Here is a 23,671-nt window from a genome sequence, read left to right on the forward strand (position 1 = left end):
AGGCTGTCTGGATGTAACCACATTCTGACACCACTAGGGACAATGATATCAAGGGGTGAGTGCATCTAACCATATCCTATGGCAAACCCATGTGGATAGACAGTAGTCACGGTACACAGTAGTTGGTGCCCTTTTCAGGATTTCCTTGCCATGACTATGGTTGGTTAGTAACGGGTTGGACCATGGCATGCCATGGCCCTGATCTCAACTTGAGAACAAAAAGTGTCAAGGTCTAGGACTGGTTGGCAGCCCAAATTCTGCCTTTATCAGTCTAATTATCTGTTTTTTTCCCCCACTAATTGACGTGCAACATAGTGAAAGATATTGACTTGTGTTAGATCAGGTCAAGCCTGGGTCATAGGTTACCGGATGGACGACCTCACTTGAACGAGCCCAATCAAACTCACTGGGCATCACCAGGATCAGGTAAGAACATTGGTTAGCGAGTAGCGACATCCTAAGTTTCGGTAATTAGAGTTTAACAGAAATGTCATTTGTTTATAACCGATTTTGAACTCCATATTTCTGTTTTCCACTACTGTTCTTGAAGTGATCCTGCTTTGTACTTATGTACAATCTGTTAGATTCCTTTTAAAACTTAAATTTAATTCATGACATGTATGTTCGAGATTATGAACTTATTTGAACTGATCAATATGCTCCGGATTCATAGAGAAGGCTATAGTTAAGTTTTGTTTTTTGGATAGACAAGCTGGGGGATTTACCCCGTGGGATTCGAAACCGAGACCCCTCAGTTATGATAGTGTAACCTAACTGTCAAGCCATCTCATTCAACCTCAAAGAACGTTATAGTTACAAGGGAATGGTTTCAAATGATTTTTTTTCCTGGTTTCGTGTTTGATTCATAGGAACCAAAACTTTATGCTGATGGTTCCAATCTAGGATGTGTGAACTGGTGAATAAATAGAATAAGCAGATCCTTCTCAAACAAATGTTTCTCCTTATGATTGCTTATGCATATGCAGTTCAGTGTGGGAAAACCATTTAGCTGGTCTAAGAAAACAACTGTTTTCCTCTTTGCTGTTCTATACTTGCATTGTGTCCAGTAGAAGGGATGCATCATTTATAGCTCTGTAAGCTAGATGCCGTAGAACATGGCTAGATAAAAAAGAAAGTCCTCCAAAGCCAGTCTTTTAAGACAGCATCACCAAGAAACATGAAAAGAAAGTGAAATCGGCCATCTGAGTAAACAATATTGCTAATATTCAAAATAATTTGGATTTCCCATACAAGAGGAATTGCACCATAGCAGGAGGAAATTTTTTCCCTCATTTTTCTTTTCATCCTTTTAGCTTTAATATAAAAAAAAACAATGGTTAAACCATGTATGACTGCAAACAGATTATTCTGCAGAGATGCAAAATTTAGAACATAGCAAAACAAAGGTCGACATAGCTGGACCAGGATTAATGGAAAAAGAAAAGAAAGATAGCTGGACTGATAAGAGACACCATCTTAACGTAAGAATCTCGGGTTTGAATTCGATTGGGTGAAACACCTAGCTTGACTATCCACAAGAATAAAAGACAAAAAAAGCACAGATAAATGGCAGGATGTTGCGAACAGAACAGAGCAGAACACAGATTTCAACCATAAGACAGATTAACAGATATCCTTCAAATTCATTGATGATATGATCCCTATAACAATTGGTTCTCTTTTCCACCCTGAGGCGATTTCCATGTATGGGCCACCAAGATTTTATTCAAACAGCTAAATAGAAGCTTGAATACATTGCAGCTAAAATTACACTAACATAATAGAACAGTTGAATACAAAGGGACCCATAAAGTTACCTGTCCTCCCAAGAAAAGTCCAGTGAGAATCTCTCGATTTTGGATCAGGACGGCAAGTAAAAATCGATATACCTTGACTGTGATTATCCCCAGCATTCCAAGCTGCACCGATGACAAGCAGTCTATCGCCCAACGATTTGAATGCGACTCCCCATCCTTTGCTGTGATTCGCTCTCACAGGGACCAGGCCCAGGTCCTTCCATGTATTGCCTCCCTTCAAGTAAACTTTCAGCTTGTTTGAAGTGGTTTCGAGTGTGTATAGTTCATTGTCCACAACTGCAACAAGAGGGGGAGACTGAGAAACAGAACTAGACAAATCACTTATCATGCCAGGAATCAATTGCCATGTCTTCTTCTCTCTGTCATAGAATTCCCCAGAGGCGAGTCTCCCCTCCTCCTCATTCACCCCTCCGATTACGTAAAATCTGTTGTCCATGAAACACCCTGAACAAAGTTTTCTCCGTTTTTTCATGCTGGGGAGAGGAATCCAGCATCTATTTATAGGATTGTATTGTTCAGCTGAACTCAAGATTATTCTGTTTGTGGTTCCACCAGCAACATAGGCAACATCTGCACAATTTGCAGATGCAAATAAGCATCGTGGAGTGATCATGGGCGGACCCTTGTGCCAACTGTTTGTGAGCAATTCATATCTCCAAACTGACATACCATTGCTCTCAAGGCCAGATATGAGAAGCTGAGTACCAACACATAGAGATTCCCTATCTGCAAGATGAAAGGATGGTTCAGAAGGCAAATATGGGAGCTTTCTCCAAAGCCCAGATGCTGGAGAGTGTTCCCACCAGTGATGCTCTCCGCTTGCGAAAATTATAACCAGTGGTTCGCTAACTCCGATCTCCCTTCTTATCTTGGACAGTTCCCCATTCTTCACCAGATCTAAATACCTCTTGTTTATACAACATAGTTTCAGATGATCTGATCTAGGAATCCTGGCAAGGATCAAAAGCGCAAGTTCATCGCTAAGCAAAGGAATGTAGGAGTAATCTGCATCCTGAGGTTCGCCATGAGGGTCTATGGTCTCTTCCCCCATGTTAGAATCAACCGGGCACTGGCCTAAAGTTTCATCTGATCCTACATTATCTGCGACAACACGCCTCCGTCTGGTTCTTGAGGAAAATGAATGAACATGGGCTTGAGAGCCATTCACAGAGTCTGTGTTACTCGGAGCTCCTCGACCACTGCTCCTCATATCGTATCTGTGCCTAGGAAGATCAATTCCAGAATACATTATAGGATTTCCCTTTCTATCCCTCCTCTGATTTCTCAGTCACCTCTCCACAGTCCAAATTTTACAAATATCATGTTTAAACTGAAATCATCACAGAATCGCGAACACCCGAAAACAGACCATGAACATCAGAAATGGCTCCCCAAGAAAAGAAGTGTGCAACAAAAAAGTAAGGTTTTACCCAAACTCTCATGAAATAGCTTAGCTGCAACAACACTAAAACAAAGATCATACATCACTAACATACAAATGTCACCATGCAACAACCAAAATCCTAACAATGCATGCATAGATATACAAATCGAAACAAAAAGTACAAAATTCAATGTGTTAATCTCAAGAGCATACCAAGCCGCCCAAGATTCAGAAACATCAGAAATGACTGGCCAAGAAAGAAAACCACATGCTGGGGAGGAAAAACACAAACTTTTCCCTACAAGCATACATACACCAATCATTTGATGAAATACCTCAAACGATGCACAGCCAAAATCACCATCAACATATCATCAGAACACCTGATATCAAAACCCCCCACCAAAAACGCAAACAAACAAAACCATTGCCACCAAAATGTTCATTTCAAATGACCAACATCCACAGCTTATCTTTCAAGAAACAAACATTCAACATAACTACAACTACAAAGAACACCCACCATCCGAAATGAATAAGAACAGAAACAAGGGAGAGAAAGAATACCAAGAAGCAATTATAGTGTTATTCCGGGTATCCCATCAAGCCTCTTGAACATAAACCCCAAAAAACTCCTACCATGCATGAGAGAGAGAGAGAACCATCAAACACAGATGTGAGCGTTTAAATAATAAAAGCAAATGGGTTTTTCCTTTTCTGGCCGCGCATTATGCATAGATTAATGTGGGCTATGGAATTAAAATATAAAAAATAAACAGACTGGTCCCCATAAAATATACACCAGAAAATGATGTTGTAGGGGAGTGTGGACAAATTGGGAAATTAAAAGAAATTGAGAAGGCTGGTTGGCCTCGATTTTGTCACTTGCAGAGAGAGTTCACAGACATGGAGCAGTTTGACATGCTGGTTATAATCTCTCCTTTTGTAATCCCAAAACACCCAAGTTTGGTATGAAACTGTGGAATTCAATAACTGAACCAAGGTCAGGTGCCCTACGGACTCAAGCAAGTGTCTCCACTGCCAAAGAATCTATGCAAAAAAATTGATACTACGCGTGTGCCTTTGGTACATAGGAACTACTACTAGCCAAAAGCATTTTGAGCAAAAAAGGAAACAAGTACAATGAACCTAAGATGCTACTCCATAAAGAGCACTTTGGTTGGGGTCAGCTAGTGTCAGCCTCAGTCCAAGTCTAACGGCTGGCCCACTGAAAGGGTCTGGGGAAAAGGTGATCATAAGTAACTTTGGGGGTGGGAATTCTATTGGCAGCTCGGACCAGTTGGCCGAATCAGTGGCCGGATGCCCTAAAAGCTCTCTCTCTCTCTCTCTCTCTCGCTCTATATATATATATATATATATATATATATATATATATATAACTGCCTATGACTTTTTTGGTCTACAGCCAGCTTACTGGGATTTTGAAAGGGGTTTTCCATCCACAAAGATGTATTATACATGTTTGATTTTATAAGATTTGATTCTTGGATCATCTAATCATCTAATTCCGATACATACAAAGATTCTTATAAAGCTCAAAAATTATTTTTCTAAATTCTTTTATAAATATTAAAGGCTTAAAAAATCAAATTTTTTTATAAAAAACAAGATTCAAATTGCCATTTTCTAGCAAATTTACTATGTTGAACACATCTGCTGGGTCAGATTCTTCAAAAAGTAGGCAAGGAAAGTTATTGGCAGCTGCCATACATTACATTATATATATATATGAGTAATAGGTCGGTGCTAAACCCATTTGGTGCTAAACGGCGTGATAAATAAGATTTGGGGCTTTTTTCATTTTATTTTTAAATTCTGACCATACAGATGTGATCTATGTACTTGATTCTATAGGGATCAGCTCTTGAAGCGTTAGATTCCAACACATGGATGGGTTTTTATAAAGTTTGAAAAATCAACGGTTCAAAATCTTTCTAAATTTTGAGGCTCTAAACATTGAAAACACATAATCCAAGTGTGAATTCTTAATAAATCAACCATGCCCAACGCATTTATAAGGCCGGAACCGCGTAAAAATCACCGGAAAAGCTAAAAACCCATTTAGCATGCGGTTTAGCACAGACCCATTTTCGTGTGTATATATATATATATATATATATATATATATATATATAGAGAGAGAGAGAGAGAGAGAGAGAGAGAGGTCTTAAACAATCTTATCTCTTAAGTCTTCATGAACAGTTTAAGAAGGCATATGTTTAGGTATTTTCTTAATTTAAATTTACAGACATGTTCTACATAATTTGCTTAGTATGAACATGCTCGAGATGATGTACTTCATGTTTAGAAGCATTTTTAGAGTGATTAAAATCAATGACTCATATCACACTAAAAGTTGATTTTTTTTTGTTAAATTGATTCATCGCAAAACATGTTTTTTAGTAAATAAATAATGATAAATACATATAGAGGTTTAATGTAAGAAAAAAACCTGTAACTATGTTTTTTTAAGCATTTAAGAGACAAAATTGTTCATGAGCTACTCGCTTATAGGAAGGTTGATGTTCCTCCATTCTAAATTGTCCAATCAAATGTTCAGATAGTCAAAACAGCCCCACAGATGTGATCTACAATTCTACATGGCTTGTTTAATAAAAACAAATTTCGAATCATATCATTGCAATATGCAAGAAGGATATACCAATGCATAAAAATCAATAGATGACAATGTGCCAAAATTTCTTGACTTAAAAAATCATCATGTTCTCAAGAAACACAATAGAAGGTTAGCAAACAAGCTATGCTTAATACATCCATAAGGTTTGATTGAGTGAAATAAATGTTCTTGACCTTAGAGCACCCTAGAGAAAATTTGCAGAACACCATCCAACTTCTTTTCTTTCATATATATATATATATATATATATATATATATATATATATATATATATATATATATATATATATATGTGTGTGTGTGTGTGTACGCATGTCAGCAATCAACTTATGGCTTGTTTTTCAGATGAACTCGGCACCATCGATGTTATTGTTTTTTTTTTTTTTTTATGACAAGGAACCCTCACCAAGAACCGGGTCACTTGTGGGTGACCCTTGGTGGCAATCAAAGTTATATAACCAAAGACACAAAGAAGATGATAAAATTCTATAATATTCTTCCTCAACCAATAACTTACTGACCAACCAACGGGTGCTCTGCTTGTCTGGTAGGAGCAGCTAGTGCACGTGACCTTGTGTTGGAACGTTGCAAGTTCAAATCCCCCAATGGTATTGTTGTATAACTAGTAGGGGTTTGCTTAACCCCAACTTGCCTATAAAAAAAATATTAACTTATTGACCAATAAAAATTTCTCTCTCAACCTCAGTTTAAACTAACATTGAAATTTCCTGACCAACTTCAACTTCTAAAGCACACAATTCCATTGATTTGTTCTCCCCTTAGGTGTGTTTGAATGCCTCGATCACAAATCTAGGAGAGATCTGAGGACCCGATGGTCATCGCCTTTATCCCTTTTAGACTAGTGATAAACTCGACTTCAGTGAAGGGCATGCACTGTGTCATCATTGCCCCCACACCATCTCACATCCCTTCATCTAGAGCATCAATGGCTCTAAAAAATTTGTTTTCTTAGGTTTACCCGACCTGTTCGCCAACCCAACCCGCCAACCCGTTTACCTGACCCAACCCGTTTATTAAACGGGTTAACCGGGTCGTGTCGGGTTACCCATTTAATAAATGGGTTGGGTTTGTGTTTGCCACAGCCGACCCGTTTAATAAACGGGTTGGGTTCATGTTGAGGTTTGCTGACCCACCAACCCGTCGACATGACCCTCCAACCCGACCTGATTGCCACCCCTACCCACAATGCAATGGGAGCTATTTTTTTTTGTGAAAAGCAGCTCCAATTTTACATGCTAGACCCCTTTCCACAGATTCAGTTTCCGGGGGAGAGGGATGGTCTGATTCATTTTCTGCCTCAGCACCTTCTTCCCTGATAAGCAAACACACCCTTTATGTAGGGATGGCAGTGGACCAAGGCGGGGCCCGTCTCAAAATCATGCTCTCAATCCCCGCCTTCATCCTCTCACAGGTTTTGATCTTAACCTCCATCCCTGCCTTCATCACCGTTTCACGTCTTCCATCCTCAGTTCGGCGAGGCAGAGCCCGTTTCTCCTCGATCCATTGCCATCCCTGAAGAAGGATTCGGGATCGGGATCAGGACGGGGACGGGGAAAGTGTAAGTCCATCCCCGCCTCCATCCCCTCACGGGTTTTGATCTTAACCTTCATCTCCGTCTCCACCCCCGTTTCATGTCCTTCATCCCAAGTTCAAACGGAACGAGGCAGGGCAGGGCAGGGCCCCGTTTCCCCCCGGTCCACACCTGGAATCCAAGAGCTTCAAACCCCCAATAGATTTTGCCACTAACTAGTTTTTACAAAATCTATAAGGCATCACATCCATCAATTTATCATACTTCGATGTCATTTCAGCAAATCATATAAGGTGGCAGGCAGAAGCTCTAATAGAAAAATAAAAAGAAGGTGCCTTTATAATTCCAATTTTGCTTTTTCGTTTCCCTGTAAAGCAATTACTCGTGAGGTTCATTTTTGCTTCCTTACCAGAATAAAATATTGTTATGTGCCCCGAAGTAAAGATAAACCCAAAGGAGTTGCTTACTTGAGTGATTTTTTTTTTTTTAAGGCAAGCTGGGGTTAGACAGACCCCACCAGTTATTATTCAACATACCATTGGGGTTTGAACCTGCAACGTCCCACCACAAGGAACCACGCGGAGCTCACTTACAGTGATTATTTTGCATGTATCATATGATTATCCTTTTCTCTTTTTTGAGATTTGGTACATGTACTCCCAACTTTTGATCATGGCGGATTTCCTTTTTGTACATTTAAATGCATGGTTTCATGTCAGCATCCATAAACTTTTTTTGTGAACACATGGAATGTTCTGGAGAATGTGCTAAGAAATATTGCATTTTACATGCCTATTGCTCTAATCTTGTATTATACTAATTAAGCATAAGATTAGTGGGCCTAATATCACCACTATGATAAATTACCATATTCAAATCTGTGGGCTTCTAGCCGAATGCTTATTATATTCTATGAATCCACTTTGATCATTGTGCTTAGAATAATCTAGGGTTTTCATTGTGCAGTTATGTTTATCATGAGCAGCTTAATCCCCTCCAAAACGCGTATTAATAAAACTAATTGGCCTGATGTGGGCATGATTATCAAGGAGTTGAATGGAGCACTAACTTGGTAACTGTTTTTTCGCTCTTCTTGGTGAATTATATATTAACATGACATGGAAAATTCAATCTCATCGGCTCTATGTCCAGGGCAGTCATTGTGCCATTCATATACGTCGCTGCTTATGCAACAAGGAATTTCTCTACTTTAGGACAGTTATAGTTATCACTGAAGTTTACTGGGGCTTCCATTCAAAGCATATAACATTTTTCTTTTTAGATTTTCAGCCCTGTGCAAGTGTAAGACTCTACACATCATGTTACCTCCTAAATCTGTCATGTGTTTTTAATAAACAATCACCACAGCCCAGCTTTCCTAATTCAAAGATAGAGTACCCTTTCTTGTAAAAGTACATGGTTTAGTTTCTTTTGCATGCTTCTCCCAAGTACTTTAGTATAATCTACTTGTTCACGAGAGTAGATCAAGTGATGTGGGCATTTTCACCGTCCACAATGTACACAAGGACCATCATATCCTTGTGAGATGAAGCAATGGGCGGTGAAGATGTCAATTCACCTTCTTAAAGTGATTTGACAGATCACCTGCTACTCTCTCTTTGTTCACCTATGGTAAGAGGAGACTCACTTCTTCCTTTTATTTGAGATTTAACAAGTCCAATGCATTCTTTCATTGGCTATGTAGCCTAAGACTCTAAAAGTGGGCTTACAATATGCAGTCTGCACCTCAAAAAAAATATTAGGCCATGCCAGTCAAGGCGTGACACATCGTCACTTACACAGAATAATTGTTAGTACTTAGATGTTCGAATGCAGAATTGTTGTAGGGTGAAGAACATGCTGTTATGCTCGAAATCGTCAGGGAGGTTCACACTCTCAACTCACTTACAATTTGAATGCTTATCTTGTAATTGTAATTGTTATTGTATATTTTTCATACCATTTTACTGCATTTATAAATTTGTAAGGAGTTCAAGTTGTAGGATACATCCCTGAGAGAAATCCCTTCATCCCCAAGAGGCGCGTCTCTTTGTATTTGACAATTGTGACTATTGGAATAGCTCCCAACAGTCACCTTATGGCCATGTAGCTTTACATCTCTCACTTGGCCTTAAGAGGTTTCCTGTGTTTATATGTTTGTTCTTAACTAGAACCTTGCATATACACTTTTTTAGTGATCTTTACTCACTCACTACTTAGACAAATCTGAGTCCCATCTGACTTACATGTCTAGTGAAAACATCCTCAGTGACTACCTTTGTTAGTGGATCTGCTACCATGTCACTTGAAGGGATATAGTCCAATGTTATTTCATTTTTCATAAGCATATCATAAATATATTGATATTTAACTTTAATATGCTTACTTTTAGAGCTATCAACTCCTATTGTATTAGTTTTATAACAACTTTATTGTCACAATAAAGTCGAATTGGATCTTTTGAAATATCCAATTTTAATTCATTTAGGAAGTGATTTATCCACACACCAAATGTGGCTATCATGTTACAGGCAATATATTCAGCTTCCTGGGTATGTTGTGCCACACACCCTTATTTCTTGCATGACCATGCAATTGTCTCACATCCTAACATAAATACATAACCAGAGGTGGATTTTACTTCATCTCTATCACCAACAAAGTCAGCATATGAGTAGCCTACAAGCTTTAAACTATCTGACTGATAGCATAGCTTGAGTTTCTTAGTTCCCTTTAGATATCAAAAAATCCTTTTCACTACTTTTCAGTGAGAGAGCTCAGGATTACTTTGATATCTACTCACTAGACTTACAACAAAACTTAAATCAGGTCTAGTGCAAAGCATTGCATACATCAGGCTTCCAATTGTCTGATCATAGAGAATATTCAACTTTTCTTATCCATCTTTTGGATAGTCATTCTTACTTAGTTTTAGGCCTTTTACTACAAGAGTACCCTTTGCTTTGGTACTTTTCATTCTAAATTTCTTTAGAATGTGGTCAAGATATTTTTCTTGACTTAGACATAGCAATTTCGATTTTATATATCTCTATATCTTAATTCTAAGGATATATGAAGTTTCATCGATATCCTTCATTTTAAATCGAGAACTTAATCTTGATTTAGTTATATTTATCATATCTATGTCATTTCTTGTAATTAATATATCATCAACATAGAGGGATAACACAATAAACTTACTCCCACTATTCTTGGTATATACATAGTGGTCCACACTATTTGCCTCATAACTCAATTTGGTTATAGCATTATGAAAAGTCAAATACCACCATCTTGGTGTCTGCTTAAGTCCATACAAGAATTTATTTAACTTGTATATTTTAACCTCTTGACCTTCAATTTCAAAACTTTCTGGTTGCTATATGAAAATAATTTCATATGGTTTACAATTTAAGGTTGTTTTCACATCCATTTGATATAGGTCAAGATCAAAATAAACTACCAATGCCAAAATGATACGAATAGATGTCAGTTTGGCTATAGGAGAGTATGTTTCTTCATAATCAATCCCTTCTCATTGAGAATAGCCTTTTGCTACTAATCTTGCATTGAATTTATCAATAGATCCATCTGCCTTGAGTTTTTTCTTGAGAACCCACTTACTACCAATTGCCCTATATTCATTAGGTAAAATAGCTATTTCCCAAACTCCATTCTTTTCTATGGAGTCCAACTCATCTTTCATTGCTTCCTTCCATAGTTCAGACTCATTGGAAGCAACTGCATCTTCAAAACTCAAGTTGTCAAGAGTTTTATCTAAATCTATGAAATAACATAATTTCTTACTCAAAAATGTATAATAATCATTCAAATAGGATGAAAGAGTTCTTGTTCTTTTCTGTCCAATTACTGGTTGTGAGTTTTGTTCATTATTCACAACTAGATCGTTATGCTCTAACTTTTGATTTGGTACCTCAGGATCATTTATGATATCTAGAAAGTCACCTTTATCTTCAGGATCAAAATTACTTTCTTTTGTTTTCAGGAATTCTATCTCTCTACTATCTATAAATCCCTTTTCAGGATTATATAAACAATATCCCTTTAATCCTTTTGGGTATCCCATGAAAATGCATTTGATAGTTTTGCTATCTAACTTGTTTCTTATTTGACTAGGAATCAACACATGAGCAGATGATCCCTACTTTTGCAAAAGACTCAAATCTGGCTTCCTACCAGTCCATAATTCATGGGGTGTAAGCTCTATAGCCTTAGAAGAAACCTTATTTAGGGTATACATGGCAGTGCAAATTGTTTCTCCCCAGAATTTCTTGAGAAGATTTGCATGTGTCAACATAGACTTTGTCATATCCATTAAGGTTTTATTCTTTCATTCTGCTACACCATTCTGCTGTGGTATATAAGGCATAGTTGTATAAGAAGTTATATTATTATCGTTGCAAAAGGTCTTAAACTCATCAAAGTTATATTCACCTCCTTTATTAGATCTAATAACTTAGAATTTTCTTTCTAGTAATCGTTCAACTTCATGTTTATATGCCTTAATCTTTTTTAGAGCTTCAGATTTCTTAGAGATTAGGTATATATATTCGTACTTTGAGTAGTCATCCATAAATATAATGAAATATGATTTCTTTTTATGTGTTTCTACTGTTAAGGGCCCACATATATCTGTGTGTACTAAAACTAGTAAGTCACATGATCTACTTTCCTTAGAAAAAGGTTTTTTAGTCATTTTACCTGATATGCATGGTTCACATTTTTTAAATTCTACAAAATGCCATAAATATTCATCAACATTAAATGCACAATCAATATAATAAAAAATATTCATTGCATTATTTATAGAAAGATTTACATTTAAACGGAAGAGACCATAGTCAGCATTATAGCGACCCTTGAGCTTCACTTTTTCATCTTTCTCAATAGTGACCTTGTTACCCCAAAAGCGAATTTTGAAGTCCTTTTTAGCAAAATCTCCTACTGTTAAAAGATTCATTCTCATGAAAGGTACATAAAGTACATTTGTTAGAAGGATATTGATCCATTCTACTTGGAGCCTGTAGGTCCCTACCCCTACCATATCACTATAGGTGTTATTTCCCATATACACCTTGTGATCTCCAGGCTTTAGCTTCTTCATTTTTACAAGTCCTTCTTTTGACTTAAACACATATCGCGTCGCCCCTGAATCAATCCACCATTCTGGGATATCACTATCTGCGATTAATGATTCATACACATTTCTTGTTCTCCATTTACCTATTTTCCTGGATTCTCTTTCTTGGTTCTATTTGAGCAATTATTTTTTAAATGCCCAACTTTTCTGCAAGAAAAACATGCTCCCCTAGTTACAGTCTTGGAGTTTTGGGTTTTCACTAGACGCTTCTTATTGAACTTATTCTTCTTAAATTTCTGTAAGAATATGCCTTTAGGCTTGAACTTATGAGAGGTTGCTGAAAAAAATTCTTGGGTATTCATAACTTCTCCTTTCTTGTCTTTTGACATGTGCTCTTGCTCAAGGGCTAATTACAGAAGAAGCTCAATTAGAGTAAGGCTTTCTGGTTTAATCTCATGGCAATTGACACCATCTTCCAAGTTGGAGGAAGGCTGCTCAGTATGGTGGAGATTTGTATTTGCTCAGAAATATTATTTCCAACTATGGCTAAGTCCTTAGCCATTACCAATATTCAATTCACATGAACGTTTGCATTGTTTGACTCTTTCATCTTGCATGAATTGTATTACTCTTGAAGAAGTTGAATGTGGGTTTATGAAGTCATATCATACTTCTTTCTAACTTCTTTCATCATTCTCTTTGCAGTGTCAAAGTCTTTAAATACTCTAATGAGATCATCTTGCATAAATGTTAGAAGAGTTGCTCTTGCAAACTGATCATCTTCAATAAACTTATTATGAGTTTTTTTCTCTTCTTCACTAAATTTATCAGTTAGTGAAGATTTTACATTATTCAATACATATAGGGTCATGTCATGTGTTAATAGATATTCCATCTTCCTTCTCCACATTCCAAAATTCATCCTATTGAGTTTTTCAATTTTGGATAACTCATCCATGACTATTCAATTTGTCATATTCTTAATTATAAATAAATATTAGAATTAATAGAGCTTATTTCAATTAATATTTATAAATATAACTAGTTTTGATACTTCTAAATGAATTTAGCATGTAATAAGATACTTAAACGTGCAAGAATATGCACATAAATGCTAAATTCTAAATACTTTTAACACAAACAAGCACTAGGTGATTTTAAGAAACTTAGGACCACTTTTCTACAATTTTAGAAAATAAAAGAAGTGGCATTATGCAAGCAAAAACACATAAACCTCTTTCTGCAACTTTCTAAGTTAAACATAAAGTTTTTAACCCTCTTTCTGTAATATCAAAAAAGATTAAATGCCATGTTCTGCAAAAATTTAATAAAGCAGAATACTTTCTAAAATTTCTAAGTTTATCAGAAAAGATAAACCACCTTTCTGCAATTTTCAGTAAAGCAAACACCTTTCTAAGCAAAAATGAAAACATAAACTTCAAACTAATTTTTTTTGAGTTAAACGGAGAGATTCAACCCTCTTTCTGTAATTTCAAAAAATATCAGTAGCCAATCCATAATTATCTAACAGACTATATATATGTTTGAAATTTCTTGAGTTTAACAGAAAAGAAGAGAACCTCTTTTCTATAATTTTAGAAAAGTGAGTATACTGTTTTTCTATTTTTCAGAAAAATCTAAATTAACAACTTGTTAAAGAGACCCTTTTTCAAAATTTTCAGAAAATGTCAGTTTCAAACTGTTTTTTTATAAGTGAAATCTCATATGTAAAAAATGAAAAAGAAAATCCGATTAGGGTTCCCTTTCTGTTTTTTTTTGTTCTTTTCTTTGAGAGAGGAGAACGACAACTGGAGCAACGTCGGGTTTTTCGGTGAGGGATTTTTTGGCAACGAGTGGCAGCCCGGTGTTTCTACCGGTGAGCCACTGACTGACGGTGGGATCGAACCGCCCTCTCCTTGGAGGAGCGTCGATGCATGAGTTTTTTGGTGTGTCATCGTCCTCTCCTTTCAATGGCTGCTGGTGGAGACAGGGCCGAGGAGGTTCGACAACCTCCTTTGGTCTGTCCAGCGATGCCCATACACCAACAAAAGTAAAAGTCCCTTTCCCCCCCCCCCCCCTTTTTTTCTTTTTCGTTCGTCTGTCGCTGCATGCGGTGATTTTTTTTTCTTTTCAGTCCATGCCCTCTACAGCTATAGATGATCTCCAAAGAGAGGGCTGATGCCAAAAAGGAGGGAATAGGGCAGCAACCAAACCCTCTTCTTCTCCCCCCCCCCCCTCCCCCCTCTTTTTTTTTTCTTCCAGCACTGCGACCCCTGCAGTGAAACTAGACGGTCTGGGCCAAGAAGAATCCTGCTTGACCAACGCCCAAATAGAGAGAGTGGAAGAGGAAGACCGAGACACCACCGGTGATGATTTCTTCTTTTCTATCCAAAAAAAATGAAACGGAAGAGGGCAGAACCCTCTTTCTTTCTCCTATTTTTTTTCGAGTTTACGAAAATCGGGAACCCTTGGTTCACCGATTTTGTTTAAAACAAAAAATAAAAATTGACATTTTGCTCTTTTCAAATTTTTTTATGTTCTTCTTTTCCGATGATGAGTCTCAGTCGTGAAAGGGGTGTTCCGGTCTGGCGTCACCGGCGTTTGAATCCTACGTCAATACACCTGTATGCACAAGCTACTTTCGGCACCATCAAGGATTTGTCGAACCCGCTCTGATACCAATGTTAGTACTTGGATGCTCGAATGCATAATTGTTGTGGGGTGAAGATCACGTTGTTACGCTCGAAATCGCTAGGGAGGTCCACACTCTCAACTCACTTACAATTTGAATGCTTTTCTTATAACTGTAACTGTTACTGTATATTTTTCATACCATTTTACTGCATTTTATAAATTTGTAAGGAGTTCAAGTTTTGGGACACAACCTTGGAAGAAATCCCTTTATCCCCAAGAGACATGTCTCTTTGTATTTGAACATTGTGACTATTGGAATAGCCTCCAACAATCACCTTATGGCCATGTAGCCTTACAATAACAAAAGTAAATTAAGCTTATGTGCTTCTTGGATTCTTAAATTTATTCTAATCAAGGTTTAAATACTCCATTATAGTGCAATAGGAACTTGGATAGGCCTTTTTTCAGGTTGTTCTCCAAATGATACAAAGTTTTGTGGGGACCATCAGGATAGTCATGATTTTTTATTTTATTTTTTTTACTCGGAGAAACCACCCTAGGATCACAGACTTAATAACGCTGGCTCTACCTACCGTACTTACGATTGTTATCCTAGCAGCGTAAAACTTTGAGAGCTTACCCCTCGCCCTCGGGGAAGCTACCCATGAGCTTGGTCATCCAGTCTTGGTGCTCTGGTTCATGTAAGAGATAAAAACTAAAACTAGGTAAGAAGGTTGTTAGCTGAAGTCCCTGAAGTCCAAGATTAGACTATCAAAAACCAACATGTCATTGCATTAGTTCATGCAAACTCTTGGTTCTTTTTTCCCTTGGCTATGTTCATGAGAACATTTCTATCTTTGATTTGAACTCCATTTTGGTCATTATTATGCATCCTCTTTCCTGACTTATGTGATTATGAATTCAACAAAGTTTCTGAACTGAGAGATGATTTTTTTAGGAATAAATTGAGTTACATAAGGATTTTAATTTTCGTGCTAATGCTTGTAGTCATTTTCATACTCCCAACATGGATTTTTTAATGTCAAAATTTTCATAGTGTTCTATAAGCTAATTTGCCAATGTTTTATACTCTATTCAATACCATGCACCATTTAAGGTGTGTTTGGTAGCCTTGGATCTCGAATTTGAAGATCTGATTTGACGTGGGCAGCTATTGATGTGGCATAGAGCCATGCTCAGGCCACAAGGGCTTTGCTCATCTAACAGGGGAATGTCACTAAGTTGATGGGATATCACAAGTTTAAAACCCACAGGTGGTGTCCCTTGCCACAAGGTTGAAGCAGGGTGTACTCCCTAGTGGGCTGGGAGCACCTCAAGGGTTTTATTGACTAGAGAACAAACCAATTCTTTGGATTTGAGAACCAAGCAAACACATATTTAAAGAAGAGTTCATCTACATCCTAAAACTTGAAACTGCTTAGGAATATCCTATATATGTTAGTTTCTAGATATTTTGTGCTAGTATTGAGTGTTAAAATAATAGGAGATTCTATCAACAACTCTGAGGAAATTAAACCTTCACATGTGTCTACTTATAGTCGATAGCACTATAATAGGAGATTTTGTCACCAACTGTGAGGAAATTAAACCTGTACCTATGTCTGATTATAGCCGATAGCAATATAATGAAAGGAAAGCTTATAGAGCGACATAAGATGTAAAATTATTATAACCACTTAGATGAGAGATTTGGATGACCAAATGCACAAATGCTACTTTTAAGGGTGCATGTTCGAATCCTGCAAGGGTAATCCTCAAGCTTGCCTTAAAAAAGAAATCACCTTTTTTTTTTAACTCGAAGGAACCACCCCAGGTGCAGAGACCTAACCGCGTTGGTTTGGCCTGCCCTACTTAAGGTTGTTGTCTATGTCAACGTAAAACTCAGAGGGCTTAAAACTCGACCCCAAGGAATTATCATGCTTCGGCTTACGTATGGGGTCATGCCTATGAGATTTGAACCTAGACTGCCTGTCAAAATGGTCTAGGCCTCATCCCACTACGCCAAACCCCTTGAGTCAAAGAAAAAGTCCACCTAATCTAAGAAAAATGTGAGAGTTGCCCATAATGACTCCTCTTATCTGATAGGGGCCACTTATAAACATTTCCAAGTTGATGGATATCATAAGTTCGAATTCTAAAGGTGTTGGTCCCATGTTATGAGGCTGAAGTTGGGTGTACTCACTGATGGGCAAGAGGGGCTCGAGGTTTTATGCCTACAAGCTCGGTGAATGAGGCCATTTTTTACCAATTATAAAAAAAAGAGAGTGAGAAACTGGTGATTTATGCCATTGATTTCTCTCATGAGCAGTACTCCACACAATATATTTAAAAGAGTCGAAGCACCATGCGTGTGTAGGTGCGACACGGTATCTAATACAAATCGGTGCAAGTCAATAAGTGTTGGGTGTAGTCAACTCGTACAATATCATTTTGGGCTTGGTCAACTCTGACAAAATCTAAAATTATTCAAGTTAAACAAAAAGAACTTAAAATACTAACATTAGTCATTATATAGCTGTGTTGTACCTGCAGCACCCGCACCCACATGGCATAGAAAATAGTGAATCTAGAAAGACACATGGACGAAGGATCAACCTTGAGACATTGAAAACTCTCATCACAACAACATAATTGTTGACTCACAAATGGTTGTGATTGAGATTTGAGAAGGTAACTTCCTATTTGGAGTTCCATGATCTTAGACATCTGGTGAATATTTTTCCCAAGGAAAGATCCGCATCCAGTGAAGGGCAAACACAAACACATCTCTCAAAGGGAGATCTGCGCCTGGCCATTCATAAGAGTGAAAAAGAAACTTTCCAACAAGAATGAGAAAAAAGTGAATTATCTTGCTTGCCAAAAGAAAGAGAGAGAGAATTATCATTCTAATGAGATAATATGTCTGTTGATGATTATTTTGAGGTTCGAAAGATGGGACTTTCCTAGATTCATTAAAATCGTAGGGGACGCTGTTACAAACTCTGACCATCTTTTTCCTGATGAAAAGGTAAAGACAGAGCATGTTTTCTCAATCTTTGTAGCTTGAATCGCACCACTGCGAATTCCAATATATAAATAAAAAATAAAATGTGTATAAACACATAATCTAAAGAATATATGAAATAAAAATAAGCAAATTAGAGATATGAAAAAAATACATTTTTTAGACTCAAGGGCCTGTTTTATCGGTCAAGCTTGTTCTTCTATCCATTAGCATGTAGATGTGAGTGTTCTTTAATGGCTTTTAGACAGTGTGTTGGCAGGGTTGGGTAGACGTATTCTCGAAGGGCCAACATGTAGGTATGAGATTTTTTGATAAATTTTAAATACTTTCTAGATTTTTTTCAGGTATAAGGGTGAGTCCCTATTTATAGAGTTCATCACACTCATCCAAGAGAGTTTTCTCGTACGAAAGCTCATCTCAAGAAGAGTCTTCCTGTCCTAGAAGACGTGCAGGATGATTGAAACCGGATAGGGATAAGCCTTGGAGCTTATCTGCATGTTTGGTACAACAGACAACAAAAGGGTTGTGTCGTCCCCTAGTGGATGTCACTCATTGTTCTGTCGTCTAACAACGGACGATGTTCATTGTTCTACTGTCCAGCAGTGAACGTCATTCTTGGTTCTGCCATCCAATAATGGACAATAGTGCTTGTTCTGCTATCTGTGGCAGGGGTGTCCAATTCTGGTACCTGCAAACACTTGTCTTAAGAAAGATATTAGTAATCATAATTTTTTTTTGTACAGATGCCCCTCTTTATCATTAATCGATGTGATTCGATTTATGACAAAGAAGTAGACACTCAAGGTTTGGAACACTAGATCATCTTGACTGAATTCAATCTTACCGAACGAGATTGGTGCTAGTGTTTGAAGGAGAACTGGATTGTTGAGACCGTGATTGGTCGAACGAGGTCAATTGCAACATCTAAAATGAGAGATTGGACTATTGAGACTATTATGGGTTTCATTGAATAAGTTCATATCAGTCCAAGAAGAACTAGATTGCCAAGACCATTTGGTGATCTTGTCGAGCGAGGTTGGTGCCATTGTTAAGAAGTGGACCAGATTTTTGAGATCGTCTGTGGTCTCGCTAAGCGAGGGTGGGCTGGTTTGAGAAACACTTTGTTTAGAGAAAAAAAAATATTGGGGGTCAGGCAAGGATAACACAAGAGAAATGTTGCTCCCTTTCATGCCTTTTAGGCTTATTTTGATTTTAGATGCCTTTTAATGTTTTTTCTTTTTGAGAATTTATGAGAGCAAACACTAGGAGTCTTACTTTTATTATAGGTTCATGGATAGGGTAGAGTTGACCCAGTAAGGTCTTAGGGTGAAGATACTTTTCCTAAGATGATCAATTTAAACGTAAGATTTCTTGCCTCAGTGAGGGGAGTTAGGCATACTCTGGTTAGGTACTAAAAAGAGCTTTTTGGGTATTTCTTAGACTCAAGATCCATATGGCTAAGCTCTTTTATGCATGTAATGATCTTTTATGATATGTCATGAGATTTATGCAATGGTAGTAGAGTGGGTAGCATATGACAACTATGAATGATTGAACATATAAAGTCAGAGACTTTTGCTCTTTCTTTAAAAATTAAAATCTTCCTCACAAGTAAATTCTTGCACTTGAGATTCCTACACTTTAGACTTTTCTCTTCTCAGGTTGGTTTAAGATAATGACACTAAACTTCACTGGTATTTTTCTCCTCTAATTTTGTCTTAGTTTCAAGCGGCTAATTATAGGGATATAAGATTAAGTCTCATGGCATTTCTGTTAGGTCCGATGGTCTCCACTAAAACTTGAACTTTGAATGGCTAAAGTTAATGGAAATACATTCAAGTACACATCTTGCCCTTAGGTAAGTTTCTTGGGGTCTTTATTTTTAGGCCAAAAGGGGCTTTATTCTTCACTTTTTCCATCCTTTGACTTTAGGCCTAGCAACCATGGGTCTCATGGCTTTCTGGTACAGAAGAGATGCCCCTAGCTATCCAACATCTACCTCTAAAGGTCATATGACCAAAGATTACCACCTTGTCATAAGTCTAGAGGTAAGTATTGACTTTCTCCTAGTTTTCATTATTTTTTTTTAATTCAAACCTCTACCCTTGAGGTAATCGTATGATCGGAGCCTGCCACCACATCATAGATCCAAAGGAGAGTATTGGTTTCTTTTTATATATATATTTTCTCTTGAGATAAAAGAAAAGGCTCCTCAGGATACCAGCCTATAAAGTTGATTAGCATTGAAGGTATTTAACACCCAACCCTTTTTTCGGAGAGTTGGTCTCCTAAGTGGGTTTCCATCAGATCTACATTTATGTATTGATAATAATCATGTGCCCCTATAGTTCATTCTTATAAACTCACAAGCTAAAATTATTGGATTAAAGTCATTTGGGCTCACTGTATTGCTGCCTTATTTTCTCCTAAGACTTGGATGTCTTACATGATAGACTTTTGGGTGTAGAGATCTACTTGAGGAAAATACCATTTTGATGAGAGCTATATCTATTTTTGGAGAAATCCCTGACCTTTAATGATCTGTCAATGTTGTGCTTTGAATCATGATAAAGTTCTATCATCTTCCTATGACTTACGAGAGTCAAGGTGAATTGGACTGACAAGATTGTCGTGGGTCTTGCTGAACGAGGTCGGATCAGTTCAAGGACGATTGGGACATCAAGGCCGTTTGTGGTCTCTCTGGGATATCTAGGATGTGGAGACTGTTGTGGATCTCACCTAACGAGGTCGGGACAGTGTCCAAAGGTAAACCAAGATTTTAAGACCATTTGGGTCTCGTCGAACAAGGTCGAATTGGTTTGGGATGTATGCTTGGCTATTAAAAGTCCCTTCTTGTCTAAGATTTAAACTTTGAAATTACTTTAGAATAACCTATCCTTGGGTTTTAAGTAGGTTCATAATCCTTTGACATGCCCCCACATAATTTTGGATAGAAAAACATCATTGAAAATGGCCTGAAAACCTGACAAAATCTTTCTTGGTTTTGTCAATAGGAATAACATGATCCTTTCATGAAGGGGGTAACTTGGACCTTGAGAGATTTTTTTTTTGAAATTTTCTTGGTTTTTTTTTATTTTTTTGGCTTTTTGATTATTTTATTTTATTTTAGTTTTTTAAAAAGCTATTTATAAAGTCCTGGTTTTGAGGGCTTACCTGGGGTCATGGGATGATGACCCATGTTGAAGATCTTTTCTTCTCCAAACCATGGTGGTTCTACCTTGACGTGTGGTAACTGTGTTATGAGGAGGGTGTCTTTCTTTTGCTAAAGAAGAGACAACAGAGTCTAGGCTGCCTTGTAGCTTTTTCTGTTTGAAGATGAGTTTTTGTAGGGGAAGAGTCTTGTGTCATCTTCTGTGATGGGCCTCTCTATTGAGCTGATGTTGGTTGACCCATTTCTGAATGCTTCTTCGGGACCCACATGAGCTTTTCTCTTTTGCCCCTTCTTTGTTTGAGTCATTTGTGTCTGAGACCTTGGGTTTTCTTTTTGGGTGCGATTGGAAGACTTTCCTATAACCTTGAGCCTTTTATAGAAATCTCTGACTGACATATGGCCCAGATTTGGTGGTGCCACATTCACGACTGAGCTTGCCGATGGGATCATTTCTTCTTGAACAGTCGGTGTGTCAGCTTGCCCCTCAAGTTTGGATAGTTGAGACTGTACAGGGAGATCATCCATTTTTGTAATGGACTTTTGGTGTTGGGATGCTAGGGGAAGAACTTCAATATGATTGTTGTTTGGTGAACCCAAATCAATCATGTTTATCTGACTGACTTCCTGGTTCTCCTATGAGATTTCTCTTTCTTGAACCCTTTGCCCTCCTTGGTAACAGATTTGGTATTTGCAGTACTTAGTTGGGTCAGTTTCTTTCATTTGTGGTGGCTTAGACACCTCAGGCAACTTGAGTAGGCCGTCCTATAATAGCAAATTCATGATCTGTGACAGTGGCTGCTTGAACTTGGAGAATGTTTGATCTCTTGTCTACTTAGGATTTCTCCCATACCCATTCTCGTTTTTCCTCCTTAGGGAGCCATTTTGATTGTCTATCTTCTATCCTTTATCGGTGTTCTTTCTAGAGTTTTGTCATGAGGTTCTTACATCGTTGACCTGACCCTTAGATAGGTCTAACTTTTTATAGATGTTATGTTCTTTGCTGTTTTTTAAGAACCCGTTGTACACTCCTCTCTTGATGCCTACCTCAAAGGTTGTAACCTTCTTAATGAGTTCAACATAAGTTTCAACCTCTGCCATCCTGATCAGGCTCCGTAGGGGTTGAGAGAAGTTATCCATCAGGATAACCAGTGTATGAGAGTTTGAGATCGACTCCATCCTACTAGCCATAGACCATCACCGATTGATGAATTCTTTTTTCTACTTCAGATCATATAATTGGTTGATGGTGGAAAGTGCATCAATGTTAAATCTGAACCTCTCCATGAACATGTTGATGACCCCCTTGAGCTCTCTAATGCTTTGGAGGTTCGGGGTAGAAAACCATTCAAATGCCTCTTTCTTTAGGCTTTTGGAAAACCAATTAATTAGCCTCCTATCGTTGTTTCAATATTTGATCATATTTCTCATGAATAGGGACAAGTGAGTCCTTGGGTTCCTTTTCTTATAGAACTTTAAAAACTTAGGAAGGGTCTCATCATCATCGTCACATCCTTCAGCCAAAAAATTATCCATGGAGTAATCTCTCTTATCCAAGTCCATGTATCTCATTCTTGACGTTAAGCTCTGGACCAAGTCTTTAAGTAATTTGATCTTTCTGGCTGACTCAGACGACATGACTAGACGGGCCAGCCTGGATCTGTGGACTCTCCTCTCCAGATCAGACACTTGTGACTCTCCCCATTGACTGTACTCCCTGTCTTCTCATGGTTGTAGAGTTTGTCTAGTTCTTCTTCTGGTCTCTTTGTCAAACCATGCCCTTTCATATTCTGACTCCTTGACTTTTAGGGCTCTCCTTTCGGCTTGTGCCTATTCCCGTTCTAACTATTTTTGGATATCATTAATGAGAAAAACCTAAGCCTAATATTTAATGCATGAATCTAATGCAAAAGTAGCCTATACGCAGAATAAACAAATTAAACAGAAAAATGTGCCATAAATAAGCAAAATAAGTTGCAGACACAAGGGTCTGCGAACGACGCTAGCCATCAGTGGACGATAGAACCTACATACATGAGGGTCTGTGGATGCACTGTCAGTCAGCAAATGACAGAAACTGTAGTGCAATGATCTGCACACGGCACTGTTAGTCAGCGGATGATGATGTCAGTCAGCAGATGGCAGAGCCTGTAGATGTGAGGATCTGCAGACGACCCTGTCTGTCAGTGGATGATGTTGTCAGTTAGCAAACGATAGAGCATGAAGATGCGAGGATCTTCAGACGGCCCTGTCAGTCAGCAGACGACCAAACTTGCACACACTAGAGTCTACAGAACTTTTTGACAGATGTTGCCAGAAGACGAAATCCA

At 37.8% G+C, this 23,671-nt stretch overlaps 1 protein-coding gene across 1 annotated transcript; it reads right to left on the reverse strand.

Moving 5' to 3' along the window:
* Positions 1–1,560: 1,560 nt before the first annotated feature.
* On the reverse strand, positions 1,561–3,818 carry LOC149840572 (F-box/kelch-repeat protein At3g27150-like). The gene is made up of 2 exons (XM_090004473.1): positions 3,769–3,818; positions 1,561–3,271 (listed from the first exon to the last, which is right to left on the reverse strand). The coding sequence occupies exon 2, from the start codon at positions 3,064–3,066 to the stop codon at positions 1,768–1,770; it is 1,299 nt and encodes a 432-aa protein (XP_089860599.1). The 5' UTR covers positions 3,067–3,271; positions 3,769–3,818; the 3' UTR covers positions 1,561–1,767.
* Positions 3,819–23,671: the final 19,853 nt, after the last annotated feature.

Source organism: Nuphar pumila, chromosome 4, assembly GCF_984573655.1.
Source record: "Nuphar pumila chromosome 4, dmNupPumi1.hap1.1, whole genome shotgun sequence".
Lineage (NCBI taxonomy): Eukaryota > Viridiplantae > Streptophyta > Magnoliopsida > Nymphaeales > Nymphaeaceae > Nuphar > Nuphar pumila.

What these genes read in the sequence shown, in the direction of transcription:
- LOC149840572 (XM_090004473.1), bottom strand. Translation starts at nt 3,066, where the DNA reads ATGTATTCTGGAATTGATCTTCCTAGGCACAGATACGATATGAGGAGC.